General features: G+C 38.0%; 1 protein-coding gene across 3 annotated transcripts in view; it reads left to right on the top strand.

The window, feature by feature from the left end:
- The window catches only part of ADK (adenosine kinase), a 507,845-nt gene that overhangs the window by 463,161 nt on the left and 23,163 nt on the right, over nucleotides 1-21,521 (top strand). For all 3 annotated transcript variants that reach the window (XM_079794329.1, XM_079794327.1, XM_079794328.1), the window contains one exon: nucleotides 8,592-8,678. In XM_079794329.1, coding sequence (XP_079650455.1) covers nucleotides 8,592-8,678 — 87 coding nt within the window. The remainder of the gene's footprint in view (nucleotides 1-8,591; nucleotides 8,679-21,521) is intronic.

Genomic DNA, 21,521 nt, shown 5'->3' with positions numbered 1-21,521 from the left:
CCTGTGTACATTGAGCACTGAAGACTTTAACTGGCATTTACTTGAAACATTTGTGGAAAATTAGAAGAAAACATGAACAAACTAAAAGACATTGTTGCAAATGAGAATAGTGCTCAAGGTCAAAACCATGCCTTCAGAAGCAGCAGTTTTAAGTGAGACATGAATTCCTGTTCCCAAAAGTTTCATTTTAAGGTTAATAATACTCATGTGCATGTATTCATTAAATGCTTACTCTGTGCCAATTTTGCTCTAAGTGCTTTAAGTGCATTAACTGATTTAATGCTCACAAAAACCCTGTGAGATAATTACTGTTATTGTCCCTGTTTTACACATAAGAAAATTAAAGCACAGAGGGTTTAACTTGGTTACGAGCAAGTAAATGGGAATTGACTAGTAATTGGGAATATGAACCGAAGCAGTGTAGTCCATATTCTTAACAACAATGTTATACTGCCTCTGTTCTCTGTGGAGCATTTATCTACTCAATTTAGTCAAATTTAGTTATCAGTACAGGGCTTGGGAAGGGAATTTAAATGTCAGTTAACTGCTTAATCAAAATCTGTTTTTTTCGTGATCACCTTTTTTAAGAAAACCAGTAGCTGGAAATTCCAACATTGCTGGAATGGCAGCTTTGGAATCACATTTTACTTCTTTTCTCATTCTTTTTGTTCCAAAGTCCTACTTTGCCACGGGGCGCTGGGCAGTTGACAACCTCTGTGAGCTTCGATGTCTTCATTCATAAAATCAGGTCAATAATACCTAATTCTTGGGATTGCAGTGAGAATGCATGAGATAAAGCACATAAAACACTTGGTGCAGTACCTAAGGGCACAGTAAGCATTTGAATTTTACTCAAAAATTATAGTTGCATCCCATTGCCTGACATATCAAATCCAAACTTTTGTCTGGCTTTCAAAGTCTCCCTAGAGATGGCTGGACCCACACAAATTGTGTTATTTCTTGCCTTACCTGACATATAAACTTTCCTCTTTTTCCATGCCTCCTGGGATATACATACCTTTCTTTTCCTAGCCTCTTCACTAGCCACAGCTTCAATACCTGGCTTAAGTTCAGTTTTCTCCATGAAACTATTTTCAGTTAATTAAATTCACATTGTTCTTTTCCTTCTGTGAACTCCTGTTGCAACTATAAGGAGTATTACCTTGTATGAGACTTCACAAATTCTTTCACACATGCTAGATTTCTTTTTCCAATTAGATTCTAAGTTCATAGAGAAGGATCATGTCTTCATATTTCTCCTGTATATTCCCCAAAGGATCTAACAGACTATAAAGAGCTCATGGCAAGTATTCAATAATATTATCATTGCCTGATTGAAGAAAATAAGCTCTTAAAAACACCTTATAAATTTTATAGGGCTTTATGTTTGACAGAGTGCTTTCATAATGTTGTTAATACTTAATCCAAATAAAAGTCACAGAAAATAGCTAAAGCAAGTGTAATGCTCATTTTCTAAGTAGTAAAACTGAGTTTAAGTAAGAATGTGACTTACACAAGGTCTCCCAGTAAGTAGCATCATTCACTTCACTCCCCATCCTCACCACTCAGTCCATTTTCTGTAAGACTTCCAGAATAAGCTTTTTAAATTAAAGATGGGATCGTATCACTCCCTGGTTAAAACCTTTCAATGGTGCCCTGGCTGGTATGGCTCAGTGGATAGAGCATCAGCCTTCGGACTGAAGGGTCCCGGATTCGATTCCCCATCGAGGGCACATGCCCAGCTTGGGGGCTCAATCCCCAGTAGGGGGCGTGCAGGAGGCAGCCGATCAGTGATTGTCTCTCATCACTGATGTTTCTATCTCTTCTCTCCCTTCCTCTCTGAAATCAATAAAAAATATATTTTAAAACAAATAAACAAAAAACCTTCCAATGGTTTCACATTTTACTTGGAATGAAATTCTATCAAAACCCATCTTTCCCCCCCCTCACCCCCCTCCCCCCTTACACACAGTTGATCTCCTCACATTCACTATACTCTAGGCCTTAACCTTAAACAGGCTAAGCACCCCAAGCTTGTTGCTAGCCCAGGGCCTCTGCACTTGGTATTCTAGCCCTGGATCTTCACACGGCTGTCCTTGCTATGGCAGTCTCAATTCAAACATCACCTCCTCAGTGAGGAAGTAACACCCGTCTAAATTATTAACTCTTTCCCTCTGTCATACTTCACCACATGATCCTGTTTCATTTTCACTGTGGCATTTATTATTATCTCAAATTATCTTGTTCAGTTTTTTGTTACTTGTACATTGTCTTTCCTCACTAGAATGTGGGTCCCATGAGAACAGGTTTTTTTGTTTTTCTGTGGGGTTTTTTTTGGTCCTATTCATATCTGTATTCCAAGTCTCCAATAGAGTGCTTGACACATGATAAGCTCTTAAGTATTTGTTAAATAAGTAGCTGAACCAAAAGCAGACTAAAATCATGAGTCTTTTGAGTCCTAATCCAGTGTACTTGCCACTGTTCCATTTATCCTGCCTTTCATGAAAGCACTTACGCCTTTGGAACTACAATAAGAACTGATGTTCAGAATAATGACATTAACTGTGCTGTAGGATTCTCTATTATCAAAGAAAAATTTCATTCCATTCAATAAACTAAACTAATTAAAGCAGGGATGTCATGGTATATGATTATATTAATACATTTACAAAGATTTCCAACTAAAAAGACTTTCTGCTATTTCTTTAGTTAACCAAAAAATTAAATTAACCCAGAGCTCTTCATTCCCAACAGTCCTTGTTAATTAGGATTGTTCTATAAATCTCTATTATTAGCAGATTTGTCATTTGTTTAACTCCCCTGTTTATTAGGCCAGTCTGAGCAGGGTGTCTTTGCTCACATCCTGGTATGTGTATCCTAGTGAAAAGCAAAGCATTTCCTGGACTCTCATTTTTTCCCTCTTTTTTGACACTGGCATATTTCATGCTGTTTGTATAACAACTTGGTTTCCTTGTGTCAGTTCCCTATATAAAGTAGGAATTATATTATTGACTTGGCTATTAAGTAAAATAATTAAATTTAGGGTCTCTTTAAAATAAAAGCATTAGTACTTTGCAACATTGTGATAACAGAAGATTGAAAACAACCTAAAAGGCCATCAATAAAGGAATGCAGCAATAAAAAATGAGGGCATTCTCTGTTTACCAACATAGATCTCCAAATGATAAAACGTGCTCCAATACAACCTGCATATTATGATACTTTTTTTTTTTTTAAGGATAATAATAAGAATGATTTGCTTGTATATGCATAGAGAAATCCTGAAAGGAGATACAGGAAAGCAATAACAGTGATAACCTAATTGGAAAGTAGTAGGACTAGAAACTGGGTGAATGGGAGATAAGAGCTGAGAGGGAGTTTTTTATAGCATACCTTTTTATATATTCGTATTTTTGAACTATATGTATACATTATATATTTACAAGGTTAAATTAAAAACAAACTAGCACAACTAAAAATAATATTTGATTCTAAACTGGATCCTATACAGGTTTTAAAAATCTATATATATAAAAGCCTAAGCGACCGTCAACTGTCAGACCCATAGCTATGACACACACTGACCACAGAGGGCAGACGCTCAATGCAGGAACTGCCGAGCTGTGGTGACTTGGCAGCCGCAGTTCTCGGGTGACACAGCCCAAAACCAGAGAGGTGGGAGCCCGATTCCGGATGCATCACCGGGAACCGCCCTCTCACAATCCACGACCCTTTGGGGGATGTCGGAGAGCTGGTTTCAGGCTGATCCCCACAGGCCAGGCCGAGGGACCCCACCAGTGCACGAATCTGTGCACCGGGCCTCTGGTTTTTATATAAAAGACAATTAACAAAATTGGAATATGGAGTATAGATTAGATAACATAACAATAGTTACGTTTTTTAGTTTAGCAACTATATCATGGTTATCTAAAAGAATATCCTTATTCTTAGGAAATACACACTGAATTATTAAGAAATCAAGTGTATAATATATGCAACTTATACTCAAATGGCTTGAAAGAATAAATAATAATATATACATATATATTGGAGGAACGATAAAAAATGTGGGGAATTGCTAAAAACTGGTAAATTTAGATAAATGTTATGGAGTAGTTCTATGTATTTTTCTCAACACTTTTCTGATAGTTTATAATGATCTCCAAATAAAAGGATAATAGAAAACAAGCAAACAAAAACATTAGTATTCTGGAAATTACCTCAGTATAAGGAATGGCCAAGATGCAGGAGCCTCTAAAGAATCTTAAGAGTTCTGGTTTTTACCCGGTCATGGTTTTCATGTTCTGGTGAAATTTTTGCCATAATTTTTCTGTCTTTTCCATGCCTGGTGGCAGTGGCATAGGTGGTAACTACAGTCTACCTTAAGGTTAAAATCACCTGCCTACCAGCCTCTCATCCTGCTATGTATCCTCTTCAATTATATCTTCCCTACAATTTAGAGGTGACATCAACAAAACAATAACAACACAAAGCATTTTAAAATACCCTGAATTTCCTAAGGATATTAATTATCATGAGGTTGTGTGTCCACAGTGCTAAAATATATAGTTAATTTAGGAGGGATAAGGCCTACAGAAACATTCAATCTAGCTCTTTGGCACTGAGCAACTGAATTTTTTATTTTATTTTTATTTAGATATTGTCATTTGTATGAACTAACCATCTCTACTATAATTGGCATACCATTACAGATGTGTGAGGATGTTTTGATTCTAGTCAGTCTGTCCACTTAAGCCATTAGAAGTGGAGCTTATGTCGTAGTCAAGTGTAAAGTAAATTATTTGTTTGTATAAACTGTCTGGAAAATACTTGAATTCCACTATTTTGTATTTTAAATAAGTTAAATATCATTCGAACCCTGAGGGTCTTATCTAATAAATGACATCAAACAAATCTGAATTGTTAGTGTTTGTTTCCTATCTGATTGGGGAAGCTCATGATTCATTATGCCCAAACCTTTTTCTTCTCACTTTACAAAAAAGTTTGGTTAGAATTGGAAAACAATGGCTCTGACTTACCTTAATCTCTTAAGTAGAAGTACTTCATCAGAACTGTCATTTTTCTATAATTAGGACAAAAAGATAATTTTGCTACTTGGTCCCACAGCTATTCCAGGCCCATTTAATACCTAAGAAACTAAGTCCTAATAAGAGACCTGGGCCTCATTGACTGACTAATGCCCATGCCTATCAGTGTGTCTTTAAGATTTAGTGAGGTCAATGGTAAGATATGTACACATATAATACCTTAATAAAAAAATTGGGAAAAAAAAAGATTTAGTGAGGTACTTCATATGCTTATATAGTAAACTAGAGGCCCTTTGCACGAAGAATCGTGCAATAGACCTTCCTTCACCTGGCTACTGGCACCAGTTTTCCTTCCGCCTTCTTTCAGGGTGGGGGCTTGGACCCCAGCGGCGGCGGCAGCGTGGGGCGGGAGCTGCTGGGCCCCACGCTGCCATCTGCGATTGGGGCGCCGCTGCCGCTGCTGCCACCGCCACCGCCCAGGTCCCTCAGTGATAGGAGGGACCCGGGCGCCGCCGCCGCTCCGACCGCGATCGCTGAGGGGCGGGACCGGGCGCCGCTCCGACCTCGATCACTGACGGGAGGGACCCGGGCGCCTATGCCTCTCCGACCGCGATCACTGAGGGGCGGGACTGGGCGCTGCCGCCGCTCCCACCACAACTCTCGCCGGCCCCATCGGTCCCCCCTCAGCGGCCGCCGATCCGACTGGATAGGCCACCCCGAGTCCCGCCCCCCAGCCTCCCGCCGGCCCAATCGTGGGTGTAGCGGAGTGATGGTTATTTGCATATTACCCTTTTATTAGGTAGGATTGTCTAGAAGGCTATGGAATAGGTCATGCTCATTAATACTATTTAGTTAATTGTGTGAGGTTCCTTCTTAATAGCCCTGTAAACCCACTCACCACATTTCAAAAAAATCAGAATGTACCAAAAATATAATTGAACTTAAATATTATTGAACATTTGCCCGGCTGGCATGGCTCAGTGGTTGAGTATCAACCTATGAACCAGGAGGTCACTATTCGATTTGCAGTCGGGGTACATGCCCACTTTGTGGGCTTGATCCCCAGTCTGGGGCGTGTGGGAGGCAGCCAATCAATGATTCTCTCTCATCATTGATGTTTCTATATCTCTTTCCCTCTCCCTTCCTCTCTGAAATCAATAGAAATATATTTTTTAAAGTATATTATTGAACATTGTTTAATCCTTTTTTAATTATTTAGAACACTTTTTAGGGTCTTGTAAATGTTCATGGTCATTATTTTGAAAGGAGTGCTCATAATATAGCTCTCTAGATACAGAATAATAGAGACTGGACTGTGTCTATACTGATTTAGGATATCTCTTTTATATTCTTGACATTCTTATATTAACTTGTATTAATAAAGGAAGAAAATAATTCTACCTTACGTTTCAGGAAATTGAACTTCTTATGGTCCGTGAAGATAAAGCATATCAAGGATCTTCACATACATCCAGGAAAACCATGTAGTAAAACTGCACTCGTTCAGAATTTTCAGTGGTTAAGACCAAGAAGTCATGATTCTAAAGAACCAAGTTCAAAATAATCTCTTTTGTGAATTAGGTTCTATTCAGAAGTAAGGATAAAGCAATAACTTTTTCAAACAAACAACTCGAGGAATTATATCTAATTGTGGCTTACTTACCATTTACATATAATTATTTTCAAATCTGTAATCCAGTAATTAATTCTTATATTACCTAAAATGTTTTATAGACATGTTATATTATTATGTAATATAACCCTATTATAAATGGTAATGGTGTTATTAACTTAGCTCGTTTTACTTATTTAGTGCTTGTTTGTTCTTAGTTTATAGTTGTTAATTCCCTTTATAGTATGACTTGTACTTGGAAGTAATAAAACTAGATTTCTTTATAAATATTTATGGTACAGACCTTTCCCTAAATCAGATTGCAGCCCTTTCCTAATTATTTCCAAGAAAGTCTGCTTACATCTTTTTTTCTCCCTGTGTAACAGTATGTCCTGCATGCTCCCTAGAAATTTTAATCCTAGGTAACTATGCCTTAACTTCCAATTAATCAAAATCTTGTTAACTGCCATGTAGGTGCTGGTGTTACAGTGTGTGGGAAGTTCGTTACTCAGAGTTTAAGTAGGTGCTTCTGGTTGGAGTCTTCTTAGCACCTACAGCCACGTGGTCAAAAGGGATCACTAAGTGAATGAGCCCTTCTTGACTCAGTCTTTCTAAGAGGAGCTTTTTCCATTTTCAAATCTCTGCTTATCTGTTGTTGAAAGTATTTTTTAGCTGCAGGTACCAGGAGGCTGACAGAACACGGGGTTTGTTTGTTTGTTTGTTTGAGATTTTAAGTTCTTTATTAAGACCTTAAGCTTCTCAAGATCTCCTTTTCCCTTCTCTCTTGATCTTAGGTGAGACTGAAGTTTACAAGTCTTTGACCACATTGTCCCCATAAGGGATGCAAATTTGTGATTTCAGAAGTTCCAGCCCCCAATAAAGAGCACTATACAATCTTTTGCAGATGTCCTCTTGGCCAGATTTCATCACAAATAACTTCATTCCATTGTCATGTGCCAAGTTTAAAGTACTGTATTAGGTTCCTCTGTAGTCAAAACAACCAAGCCCTGGTCCAGACTGCTGTGAGACAAGAGCCCATTGTGTCCTGGTGGCTCAGTTGGTTGGATCATCGTCCTATACACCAAAACGGTTGTGGGTTTGATTTTGGTCAGGGTACATACCCATGGTGCAGGTTTGATCCCCAGTCAGGGCACATACAGGAGGCAACTGATTGATATTTCTCTCATATCAATGTTTCTCTCTCCCTCTCTCTCTAAAACCAATAAACATATCCTTGGGTGAGGATTAAAAAGAGAGAGAGGGAACCCATTGAGTTGTTCTGCCCATACATTCAGTGGCAGCTTTCCCTTTTGCTAGTTGACATATAGTTTAAAGGAAATAGTGACTCCTTACTAAAGCGTAACCAGGTTAGGTTATTGTAATAAGCCAAAAAAAAAAAAAAATCAATACTCCTTGACCTTGGCATGAAGTATTATAATAGAATAATAGTTATATTTTTATTGTGCCATTGTGATTTTCTGTAGAGAAACACCCAAGAGAAATCATTATTTCTATTTTTAAAATTGATAGCCCTTTACTGTATCCAGGATTTCACTTCCCAGAATGCAGTCAAGCCTGAAGCTTTATTAGAGATCCATGAGCTAGTCCTTATAAATACTTCTTTAGCTTATCATTTCTGTTCAGGTATTTGCACTGTCCATAAAGGTACTGTTACCATGTACAGTCGTCCCCCCCAAAATGAACCACCTAGGTATAACTCTTAACAAAAATCCATCTGTATGCTAAAAATTACCCAAAAAGCCTTGCTTACAGATGCCTTTGTACCTTGGTTCCCGAGCGCTCACATACAGCCTGGAACTCATGTCTCTTGGAAAGATGAATGATGAAGGAGCTTCAGCTCTAATGGGTGAGTTTGTATATTGAGTATTACAAAGAGAAGTCAGTCTGCCTTTCTCTGGCTCTAATTGCAGAAAGTGAAGTCACTGCTTTTGCTGTCTTGGATCAGGACCAGGAAGAAATTATTGATACCAATGGAGCCGGAGATGCATTTGTTGGAGGTACTGACTCATTTATTTTATACTTATAAGTTAAACATTTCCTTAACCCTTGTCTCTACCAGATAGCCAAGATTTATGAATTTAATAGCTTTTAATTTCTTCTTTTAAATAATTAACTCCTAATGTTCTTTCCATATGCTACTATCATTGTAAGTATTAAGAAGGTATTTTACTACAGGGAAAATATGTATTTTTGACTTAAAGATAATTTACTATTGTGCTATCTCCTAGTCATTTTCACAAGATTAATTGTGTCTGTCAGAATATTGCACAAACAAGCTGCATCAAGTACAGTATATAGTGTATTCATAGCCCTTTGGGCTTCAATGTTAACGCATTGTTGTTCTTTAAAACAAATTGTGATAAATATTAAACAGTATGCTGCTAATAACTAAGGATTATATTATTTGGTTAACATGTGTTTCTAACACAATAGTTGGATATTTATTTTATTAGGAAGAGTTAAATTTTTGTCTGATTCAGGCTTAGCAAGAACTGGGACCATTTATAAAGACCATATTATTTTTGAAATGAGTACTCAAAAACAAGAACAAGATAATTAGGAGATTCTTGGCTTCATTATACTTAGATTGATCTAAAATCTGGTTCAAAGGTTCTTTTGATACATCTAAACTCCTTCAAGTTAAGTGTAGTTAAGCTAGGTTATGGTGTGTGTAAGGCTGTAGATTCTAGAATGATAACCCACCAGAGTCCCTCCTGATCTCTGTTTACTTCTCATACCATCAAGCATGACAAGGGAAAAAAAAAGGCAAATGGAGCTGACCATTGTCCTTCTTTTCTTGGAAAATAATTTGAATCATGGTAAACATTTAAGATTTTGTGGTCGTTTTAACTTAGCATTATTCAAAATACATACATGTGTGTGTGTGTGTGTGTGTGTGTGTGTGTGTTATTATATAATACATATATATTAATGGTCTTTTGTAGCACCATAAATTTTTCATATTTTCTTCTTTGAAACTATTCATGCTTAGTCTTAAATGAGCTGTTAACCATTAGACTGGTAGCATGCTCCATGCTCTTTTCTTTGCTCTGAAAGGCTTCATCATTGATTAGAGTATTTTGCAGCTATATTTTTCTATTCCATACTGCTTCAGAGCTCTAACTCCATGTAGGCTAAAAATAGCTCATCCAGAATTGGGCCAACTTCTCTAACACATTAAGGAAACACTATTGATTTCCTGGCTAGAAATTGCTTAAAACAGGAATCTTAGTACAGAAACTTTTAAACTTGTCTCCATGTAGCCTTTTTAAGTAAAATATTTAAAACTTTAAGTGTACTATGTTTTTATATTTAGTAGGACATATGATGGTAACCTAATTAGCCGCTGCCTCTGGCCCTGGGGCCCTGGGCTACCTGGCTCTGCAACACCAGATTCCCTTCAGACCCCTGGTTACCTGTAGTGCTTCCAGGATTAGGGAAGAACAGAGGCTTTTTGAAGGAGAGAGAAGTCATTCTTAGGATACAGATATAGGAACAGCTAGCTCCCCGTTTGTATTGTGCTTAAGGTGATGCATGGACTACCTCAGCAAAGCACTTGGGTTCTTCGTTACAGGATTTTCAGCCTCTTTTTTATCTTATTCTACTTGCTTAGCTTCATTATATAGTTACTGTCCCGGTACAGGGAGGTAAATAAAGAGGAGTGTGGAACTTTTTGTAAAGGACCACATAGGGAAAATTTTAGGCTTTGCAAGCCATATACAGGCTCCATTGCATAGTTTTCTTGATTGCTTATTTTCTGTTTTATTTTTTATTTTTACACTAAAATGTAAAAACCTTCCTTAGCTGTACAAAAAACAGGCCACAGGCTGGATTTGGCCTTCAGTCTATAGTTTGCTAACCCCTTTTTAAAGACATGACAGCTTCCTCACTCTATTCACTTTCATCATACTCTGGATCCAAACACTGGACTTCATTGCACATGGTTGAAATCAGTATAGACAAAGAAGAAGGCAGGCTGGAACTAGGCAGGACTCTACTGCAGGTACCTCAGTTAGGCAGCCATCTTTCTCACTTTACTCTGATCAGTTCCCATGATAATGAGATCTTGGAAGACTGAGTCATGCAATGAGATGAATATGCTGTCATTTTAGGAATGGAATACTTACATCAACATGTTCAGCACATTCTATGTAAGTCAAACTGTATAGTAATAGCAACAGATAAATTTATATAGCATCTGTGAGCCAATTGATACCTTAAGCACTTTACATATATTAACCCATATAATGTTCATAAAAGCTCCTGGCAGCTCATTTTATTGATGAGAAAACTGAGACATATAGGGTTTAGGTAACTTGCCTAAAGTCTCATAGCTTGAAAGTAGAACCAGGATTCAAACCAGGCATTCTGGCTCCAGAGGCAGTGCTCTTACTCACTGCACTGGACTGCTTCTCTGAACTTCTAGGGAAATCTCATTAGGACTGAGAACCACAGACTATCCCTACTAACGAAAGCTGGTTTTGCCAGAGATAAACTTCCTCTCATCTGAATAGATGACTTCATTTATTGAACAGGAGCTTTTGTTTTCTTTTTCTTTTTTAATACATTTTATTGATTTTTTACAGAGAGGAAGGGAGAGGGATAGAGAGTTAGAAACATCAATGAGAGAGAAACATCGATCAGCTGCCTCCTGCACACCCCCTACAGGGATATGCCTGCAACCATTCCCTTGACCGGAATCGAACCTGGGACCCTTCAGTCTGCAGGCTGACGCTCTATCCACTGAGCCAAACCAGTTAGAGCAGGAGCTTTTGTTTTCTGACGGGATTCTCAGGACTGTAGGGTAAGATTGTTGCAAAAAAGAAAGAGAGGAGAAAGGGTAGGGAATCGAAGGACTGTAGTCCCTGGTGAGTTTGAACCAGGAGCTTTTGCTAAGCAATAGAATTGATTGCACTACCGAGATCCAGAAAGCCAGATCATAAACTTGCTTGATCAGCATGGAATCTGAATACAGGAAGTTATATGAATCATCTGTTTAGTAGCACCAGGCCAATGCATCCATCTTACAATAAAGGAGGTATTGTTTAAAATACAGAAAAATCCATTGGCTAAAAACCCCTACTCCCATCTCTACACCAAGGAACTCCTTTCTGCTAGGATTTGAAATAATCCAGCTGTGGAAGCATACTCCTCTACCTTGCAGATGAATGGAGAGGCAATTACAACTTCTACATTTACTGTGTAGTTCTTTTTTGTTTTGTTGCCTGATTATTAATATACTAGAGGCCCGGTGCATGAAATTCATGCACAGGTAGGGTCCCTAGGCCTGGCCAGCAATCAAGGCTGATCAGGTTCCCTGCCTCTGCCTTCCCTCACTTCCTCAGCGTGCCGCCACCGCTGCTGATCACCCACCATGTTTCGTGCTGCCCACTGGTGGTCAACACATGTCATAGCAAGCAATCGAACTCCTGGTCGAACTCCCGAGGGGACACTGCATATTAGCCTTTTATATATATAGATAGATTTCCTTTCTGAGTGACACATTCTATCTTTAGATAGTTAATATATGCCTCCTATTACTTTCCATTTTTGCTAGCTTAAGAGTGTTTCTGTCTTTTGTGACTTTGCATAACTATATATCAGTCCCAAATTTAAGTTCTTGGATAAAGCATCCCCTCACCTACCTTGTGCTAATTACATATCTCAGTTCCAGAGTACCATGTGTTCCTATTAGCCACATAAAATATATATGGCTACATCATGTTTTCATGTATAGTTTAAAAATGAATATCTCAAATGTATATAAGTTAAATTCATAGTTCCATCTCAAGGATTTAGTGACAGTGACAAATCCCTCAGCCTCTACAAGCATACCTCCTTGTTCTATCTATTTGGGGTTCTTAAGCACTTTGTCACATTTGCCCTTTATTTGTCACTAGCCAGCCGTCATGGAACTACCCTTTTCACATTCTCCCTCAACAGCCCAAGTGCTACGATGGTACCCTTGGAAATGGAGACAATTCTATAATCTCTAAGTATGATTTCCTAATTTCCCATGTCAGGAGGAAAATTCTTCCTGTTGTCCTGCTGCGCTTAGTCATAGCGGGTCTGCCCTTTCATTTGGAACCCTCTTTGTCACTACCATAGTAACAAATGGAAACATTGAGAACATTTTATGACAGGCACTGTCATTGTTCCTGATGAAATCTCTTGCCCTGTGTCTTCCCAGTAAAGGAAACTGAGGGGGGAAATCATAATAAGTACCATGAAAGGAGACCTAACAATATCTTTCCAGTAGGCTGTCAATATGAGCCCATGTTAATCTAATATGATTTAGTCAAATATTTTATGGCAGTTGTAGGAATATGGCCTAGACCAGTTGTCGGCAAACTCATTAGTCAACAGAGCCAAATATCAACAGTACAATGATTGAAATTTCTTTTGAGAGCCAAATTTTTTAAACTTAAACTTCTTCTAACACCACTTCTTCAAAATAGACTCTCCCAGGCCGTGGTATTTTGTGGAAGAGCCACACTCAAGGGGCCAAAGAGCCACATGTGGCTCGCGAGCCGCAGTTTGCCGACCACAGGTCTAGACCTACAAATCATCTTTAGACTACAAATGAGTATGCCTTTGGCAGGCACATAGATATAACTCTCAGACAAATGACTAGAGACCTTACCTAAGGACCAACATTCTTAGGATTAAAAAAGCTTCATTAGCCCCGTTAGTATTGCTCAGTGGTTGAGCATCAACCTAAGAACCAGGAGGCCACGGTTTGATTCCCGGTCAGGCCACATGGCCAGATTGCAGGCTCGATCCCCAGTACCAGGCATGCAGGAGGCAGCCAATCAATGATTCTCTCTCATCATTGATGTTTCTGTCTCTCCCTCCTCTTCCTTCCTCTCTGAAATCAATAGAAATATGTGGGGGTTTTTAAAGCTTCATTAAATGTGGTTAAGAGCCCTACATAGCTTAGAACAGTTTAGTATTTTGAAGGATGGTAAGGTAACTGTGCTGCCTCTAATACTTTTTATTTTTAAATTTCTCATAACTTTAGCAGAGAAAGTATACTATCCTAAAGATATTACCTACAATATGCAAATGACTCTTAAAGCCACTTAGCAATCACAATGTAAATACTCGATTTCCCATCTAATAAAAGGGAGCACTAATTTCACTTTCTAATTAATGTTCAGAAAAGAATTTTGGTTAAAAAAGAAAAAGATTTAAGTTTCCAGAACAGGGATGCTATTTCCTTTTCATGTAGCACCTGCCTATACTTCTGACAGCCATAGAGATTCTTTAAATTATCTTCATATTTCCTATTCTCACTTTGTTTGTTTGTTCCCAAACACTTTTAGCTTACTTTCCCATTCTTTGTAATTGCTGCTTCATTGCACTATGCAAAGAAGTGGTGCAGAATTCTTATGATTTTTTTTTCTGCCTTTGCTGTTAGACTCAGAAGACTAGAAAATTACTTGCTGAGTATTAAATATATCATTTCTCACTCTTCTTTGCTTAAAAAAACAAAACCTTGATATGACCCACTGTATGCAGAGAACTTACTTGCTGATAACAGACTAGATCTGCACACTCCTACCCCACCCAGAGCAACAATAACCTTTCCTCTTTTAACTCTAGTAGGACATCTTGGTGTTTTATTTCTGAAGCAGTGCTTTTCCTTAAAACCATCAATGAAGTATAGAATTGAATTGGCCATTAGGAATATGAAATTTACCACAGACAGTAGCTCAACTTCATGCAGGGGGAAGGAAATAGAGGTCCACACCTTTATGGCGTGCTACTCCAGTGTAACACATTCAGAGACTTAGATAAGCTGACGCTGGACGAGAACCACATTTCAAGAACTCTGCCTAAGAGTACTTGAGCCCATGTTAGTTGAAAGAGGCACAGTTGATTCCCAAGCCATGACAGAAAAGAGAAATAACATTGGTTCACCTGGAATACAGGATGATTTTAGGGTGAAGTCTGGAATATCTCACAAGCATGAAATGTTCTCCCAAAGATCTAGTACCCTGGGTGGCCTCTGCCTAGATGCAGTTATAAACAGGTAATGGAATTCAAAGGACTTTATCTCCTGGAGATTTGGATAAGATGGAGACAGTAGGTTATCGAACCCCGAAGCTCAAATATGAACCTTATGTTCCTACATTTGAATATAATTGAGAAAGTTTATTCTAAGAAAACAATATTGATATTTATAAAATTTTATTTATTTCCAGAGGGCCAGAGGAAATGTCATAAGCAAAATTTCTGAAGTTAACTTTCTTAGACATGACAAAATACGTGTGTATCAGTTTTCTGGCCTAGAAAATTTTAAGTCAAATGGAACTAATTGGAATCCAGTAGTGATCCCAGTTGCTATTACATGGATTGAGTCCGTCTTACCTACCATATCTGTGTGATTCATACAACATGTATCAGTTAGCTTTTGCTGCATATCAGCACCCCAAAAACTTAATCTAAAACAACAACTCTTTATTTCGCTTCACAAATATGGGATTGGCATCTGGGCCTCGTCTCAGCTGGACAGTTCCTCTGGTCTCAGAGGTTTGAAGATCAAGTAATTTGCCCAAGGTCACAGTGAAAGCCAGGATTTAAACTCACAGTTTGACTCAAGCGTTCTTACCCCTAATCATTTTGTTATACTGCATTCCATTAGTATATTGAAATAGCCAAAGTGGTTTTTTAAACATTAGTCTGTAGACTGGTACCAATCTCTGACATAACAAATTTAATCAATCATTAATACCAAAATGAACATAGGTAGCAATATAGTAAGTTTTCATAAAGCAATGTATTCAAGTTTAATCTTGTCTAAGTGATGTTTAAATTTGTTATAGTATATCTTTATTGGCTTTGTAATTCATGTAATCAAAAAATAAAATCACATGTTGGTAATGCTGATGCATAGCCTGGCCAACCTTGGGACCTAGCAGAGTCTTAGCCATGATAGTCATTAGAAACAATTCTCAAAACTACATAAATATTTGTAGGACATGTAACTTCTGATGTTGTAAGGCTGTTTACTATCAACAGAGGTTTAAATAAGACAAATGAAAATTAGCAACACGATTACTAAATTCATAGCTATTCTCACTTCAGATATCTGAATTCCCAAATCTGGGGCATAAACACAGGCTCTTAATTTATTTTGTCTTTAATTATCCAGCTATCATTGACATTTTATAGTTAAGATGTGTATATTTTATTTCCAGCCCATGAAATAGATGACAAATTAAAATCAGTTTCTGTCATCAAATGCTCTCAAAATTTTAGAACCACCCTGCTGTCAGGAGTTGTCAGTTGATAAAATACAGGTTTTTGAATTAAGGTAAATATTAACAAAATTTGTTATCTTGCTAATGAATTAGGACATAAATAAGCTCACATAAATAAGCTTACTATCATCTCCTTTATCCAGCAGCTATGACTTTGTATCGATGGGTCTTTAACATATTGCTTAAAATGTTAGTGCTGAAAGTATTTTTAAAGATCATATTTTCAGGTTTTCAGACTGTTTTCAGTAATGAAACTATGTTCAAATGAGGTCTTATCTGAATCAGCATGAAATGAGATCAAACAAATCCCCATTTGGCCGTATCCACATTTTATATGGTGGTTCATGAAGCAACTCCTGGAATGGGTTAATGTTAGGTATGAAACCACGCTCTGTTAAAAAGCTCCCATTTGATGGATGAGGAAAGCGAGGCCCAAAGAAAGAGAGTCAATGGCAAATATTCCACAGTAGAAGCCAGATCTCCTGGCTCATTAATTCATGAACCAGTAATTACACATGTTCATAACCCAAATGAAGGTTGTCAGTTACGCAGTCTTTTATATAGGCCTCTTGGAATTATATAGGTCAAGAGTCAATATCCCAAATGGATAGAAGCCTTTGATGTAGTTTTTCTTGACATGTGGGTATCCAAGATGTTTGCTTTAACAATAAACAGAAGCATATGCTAAAATTTTATTTTGGGAACCACATCAAGAGATCACACATTAGGTTTAAAATTAGCATGCTAACCTGATCTTGTACATTTTTGTTCCGTGAGGAGGAACAATCTTTTAAATTAGTATTTTGAAAGGAGTTGGGGTGGAAGGGCACCTTAACTCAATGAGTAAAACCGTGCTTAGTGATACTCTTCAAGAGCTCTTTCCTGAATGAGGGGCATTTACTAGTAAAAGATTCTTTGATTTTTTTTAATTCAAATGCAATGCCAAGTTAATAGAATTTGACAGGTTTCCATTTTCAACCCCAGAAAGAGGAAATAAGTTATCCTCATACTCATCGCACTGAGCACTTGCCTATACATTATACCCTATGGCTCAGTTGCTCACTTTGTGTGGGAGGTGTGTTGGGCTGAGCTATTATTGCAGGAACCTTTGCTCTGAATTGACTTCCTGTCCATGTCAGTCACTGCACCATCTGACACCACTTAGGCTTTGGTTTCCATTATGCAAATGCCTGCTAGGTCAGACCTTACCCTGGCAGGCACAGTAGCTTTTTAAGTTATCTCAGAGTTTAATGTTTGTTGATTTCCTTTTTCCAGAAAAATCTGTGTTGTTTAACATATGGGTTTTGAGTTGTTACTTGAAATTCATGACTTGTTGGTAGTCAATATGAAACAAAACAAAGTTTTACTAACTAGACTACATAGAAAGTGAAAAACAAGTTTACATCTGAGAACTTTTTAGCAGGAGGAGTGGGGGAGACCATTGCTTTGTCACATCAGGGTAGTCTAAGCTAGCCAAATTGAAGTGGGAATTTCCTGCCAGATGTTAGTTCTTTGAGCAACCTGTGAACATCTAAAAGAGGGTATATGAGTTCTTATTTGGTAGAGCTATAGACACCATGGAGGTTTGCTCCTAATAGGTAGCAGGTATTTTTATGTACTACCACTAGTCAGGAGGTTGTGCAGCCTGTCTGAAGCTAACACTGTTTGCTCTTGTAAAATGCTTAAGTATGGAAGGCGAATTTGGAAGATACAACATCAGGTCTCACAGATATTATAGCAAGAGTGAACACTGCATTGAAATGACCTCCCATTGTAGATGACAAAATGTTTTGTTTCATTAATAAAAGTAGATAAGATTGAACCATCACAAGCATTCCAGATAACTTGAATAAGATCATTTTATAAAGTCAGTGAAGACCAACATAAGCCTCTAAATATGAAGGAAAAGAGTCTGAAATGAAGGAAACATAGCAAATATTTACACCAGCTTCCTGTTCCAGATGCACATGGGAATTAGGAAGCAAAAATTTCATTCAGAAGAATTATGCACAAAAAGTAGAAATGTTTTATCCAGTGAAGCAAACATTTTTAAGAAGAAAAAAGGCTTTGCACATGATCTCACTGTTTTTGTCATCCTCTGTAAGGGAAAATATTGACATTTACCAGACTGTTTGCTCCAGCTTTCTGATCTCCTGCAGTTTATTTTTATAACAACCTTATCGATGGGCCTCTTACCCAGCTCTCTAGGTTTAACTGAGTTGAGTCGATTTGTTACCACAGCTTCAAGTAGCTGTTACAGAACAAGCAAGACATCCTAATAAAGCTGTAAACGTGTTTACTCAAACAGAGTATTGATTTTACTTGGCGAGGGAGAAGCCGGTGGTTAGCAGTGTCAGGGTGGATGAATTTCGCTGCAGTGTTTCACTGTCATCTGTCATGGTTGTGAAACACTAACTAAAGCCATCAGGGATAATCAGAAGTACCAGAAATTTAGCCCCTAAAATCAGTTAACTACTTGGGAGTTTTGTAGCTTAATTAGCTTTTATTAAAAATTTCCTCAAGTAATAATAGTCAAGCACTTTTAATGGTGCTTTTAGGTAGAGCAAGGTTTCAAGGTTGTGACTTGTTAAATATATGAATTTATGGGTAAAGGTTTTTCAGACTTTCTCACTCCAGTAATTAGGCTAACACTAAAACACAATATAAAGAGACAGTGATCTTGTACTCATACCAGCAGCAGTACATGATTTTTCTGAAAAATCAATTTTAGGGACATAGTAAAGCAATTATATTTAAAACACGTCTTTGTAGAAAAAAAATCTGGTAAACATATTTTTTCTTTTTTAATTCTCACCTGAGGATGTGTTTTTATAAATTTTGAGAGAGAGAGAAACATCAATCAGTTGCCTCTAAAACATGCCCCAGCAGGGGATCTAACCCACCACCTCTAGGTATATGCTCGGACCGGAATCTAACTCAAAACCTTTGGTGTATCTGATGACACTCTAATCAGCTGAGCCACCCAGCCAGGGCTGGTTAGCATCTTTATTAAACTTAAATATTTTTGTAACACAACATGATCCAAACACATAAAAGTGTCACTGCCACTCTTGTTTCTAAATACCTTCCTTCATTAGAGAAGAATCGAAAATATTCTATCTTGCTATAAATTAGTCATCATAGTAAAGATAAAAGTGGATGCACATCTGTGCAAAAGATAAGGTCAGACAAGGTGAGTTGCTCACCTTCTACAGAAACTGACTTCGCTAATGAACTTGACGAAAGGTATTCAAATAAACACTATCTGCCCTCTTGCAAATGGCTAGAAAAACGTATTGTTTGAAAGTAAAATCACTCGCCCATGATGATGAACGCAAAACTGAAAATTTATTAAAAATAAGTTTGACCATTATATTTGAAATTAGTCTTCTCAAAGTTGTTAAGTGAAATCTAGGACTAAAATCAAGGATATAACCTTGTAAATAATCATTTATTCAGTGCCTTACAGTAAACTTCTTTTGCCTTCTTGCACTACTGCTCCAGCCTGCCTCAATGACTAATAAAAATAATGATACCTAAGGGATGACCAGTTCTACAGCCTACGAGTAACAGACTCTGTAAAAAAGGACAGTGAAACATATGGGATGGTTTTCTTTGCCTTTCAAATGCCATGTAAGCCAAGCAAATTGTAAAATTTTGTTACATAAGAGGGCACCACCAGAGCTCTTTCTTTTAATTTTTCAGCAAGTAAAGGAGGAAATTGTTTTTTCACAGTAGTATTTGGATATTTATTCTGTATTAAAGTATTCAAAGACAGTCAGAGGTAAAAGAAAGGATATGGATTTATTACTATAATACTAGAGGCCCGGTGCACAGATTCGTGCACCGGTGGGATCCCTCGGCTTGACCTGCCCCCTCTCACAATCTGGGACCCTTGGAGGATGTCAGAGAGCCAGTTTCAGCCCGATCCCCAGAGACCAGGCCAAGGGATCACATCAGTGCACAAATCCATGCACCAGGCCGGTTTTGGCCCAATCCCCGCAGGCCAGGCCGAGGGACCCACTGGTGCATGAATCTGTGCACTGGGCCTGTATGCATATAAGATCTTGGTTAATCTCTTCCTACCCTCCCCCCTTCCCTCTGAGATTCATCAGTCTGTTCCATGTTTCCATGCCTGTGCATTGAGCGTTTGCCCCCTAGTGGTCAGTGCACGCCATAGCTACCGGTCAAACAGTTGAACGGTCACTTAGGCTTTTATATATATAGATATCATGCTATTTTTATATGCACATTTCAAAATCCACACAATACACTAATTTATTTTGCTCTATTAAATTTTCTTAAGAATGACAAATATGTGAAGGAGCTGTTGACATGGAAGGCAGGGTAAGATATAGTAGGGCAGCCATGCTTTGGCTTTAAGGGACTTTTCATCTGACTCCTTTGGTTAAAAGGAACAGAAACCCATTTCATCTAGCTTATAAGGATTTTTTGTTTTTAAGGAAGCACAAAGCATTATGGGAGACAGTGGTTAAGACAGTGGGTCAAAGGTCATGGGTTTGAGCCCTGGTACTATCATTAACTAGTTGTGGGACGATGGACAATTTACTTAACATCTCTAAGCCTCAGTTTCCTCACCTATAAAAATGAGGATGCCTAGCCCATGTCGCTCTGGTTGATCGTTGACTCATGAAACAGAAAGTCACAACTCAATTCCCGGTCAGGGCACATGCCCAGGTTGTGGACTCAATCCCCAGTAGGCAGCATGCAGGAGGCAGCTAATCAATGATTCTCTCTCATCATTGATGTTTCTATCCCACTCTCGCTCTCCCTTCCTCTCTCTGAAATCAATAAAAACATTTTTTAAGTAAAAATGAGGGTAATGAATACCTACCTCATTTGGGTTATTATGAAAGTTAAATGAAATAATGTTTCATAGTAAGGATTCATTAAGTATTAACTATTATAAAAGGGATCTCAAACAACAGCCAAACTAAACAAGTTTTCACTGAGAGTGGAGACAGATGGTAATTCTAGATTGGAATCAGTTCTAGAGAACCTAACAGCAGACATTCATGGATTTTCACTCCAGTACTTACACATTAATGTTACTCAGCTGCATTGCATGTCTGCTTCTTCCTACTTCACAATCAGCTTCCTGGTCTTCGCTTTCCGTTCTGACTCCTGAGAGAGAATACTAGACCAGCTTGATTGATACGTAGGGTACTGGAAGAACCTTAAGTTGTTTGCTCTTGGGTCAGATGCCCTCCCTTCGGTCCAATTAGTAGTAAAGGTTGATTTATAGGACAAAACACATCCACTGACTCCTCAGCAATACTGGAGGTGAAGTAATTATTTTTCAAAAGGGTAATTGATGGCTGGGCTCTATAAACATGTATGTTTTCATGCCGTGTCTACACCCTTTTTAAATGTTCCCTGCAGCATGACATAATACACAGAACATCAAACACCCTATATCTCAAGCTAGAAACCTAGGAGTCATTCTTGATGGCTTCCTTTCCCTCTATTCAATCTTCAGTGAGTTCTTTTGACTTCATTTTAAGGATATACTCATATCTTATCTCAAATTCATCCACTTTCTTGCCAGGACTT

Source organism: Cnephaeus nilssonii (genome assembly GCF_951640355.1).
Source record: "Cnephaeus nilssonii genome assembly, chromosome: 16".
Lineage (NCBI taxonomy): Eukaryota > Metazoa > Chordata > Mammalia > Chiroptera > Vespertilionidae > Cnephaeus > Cnephaeus nilssonii.
The sequence above is the reverse complement of the archived record's forward strand: the minus strand, read 5'-3'. Positions and strand labels throughout refer to the sequence as shown.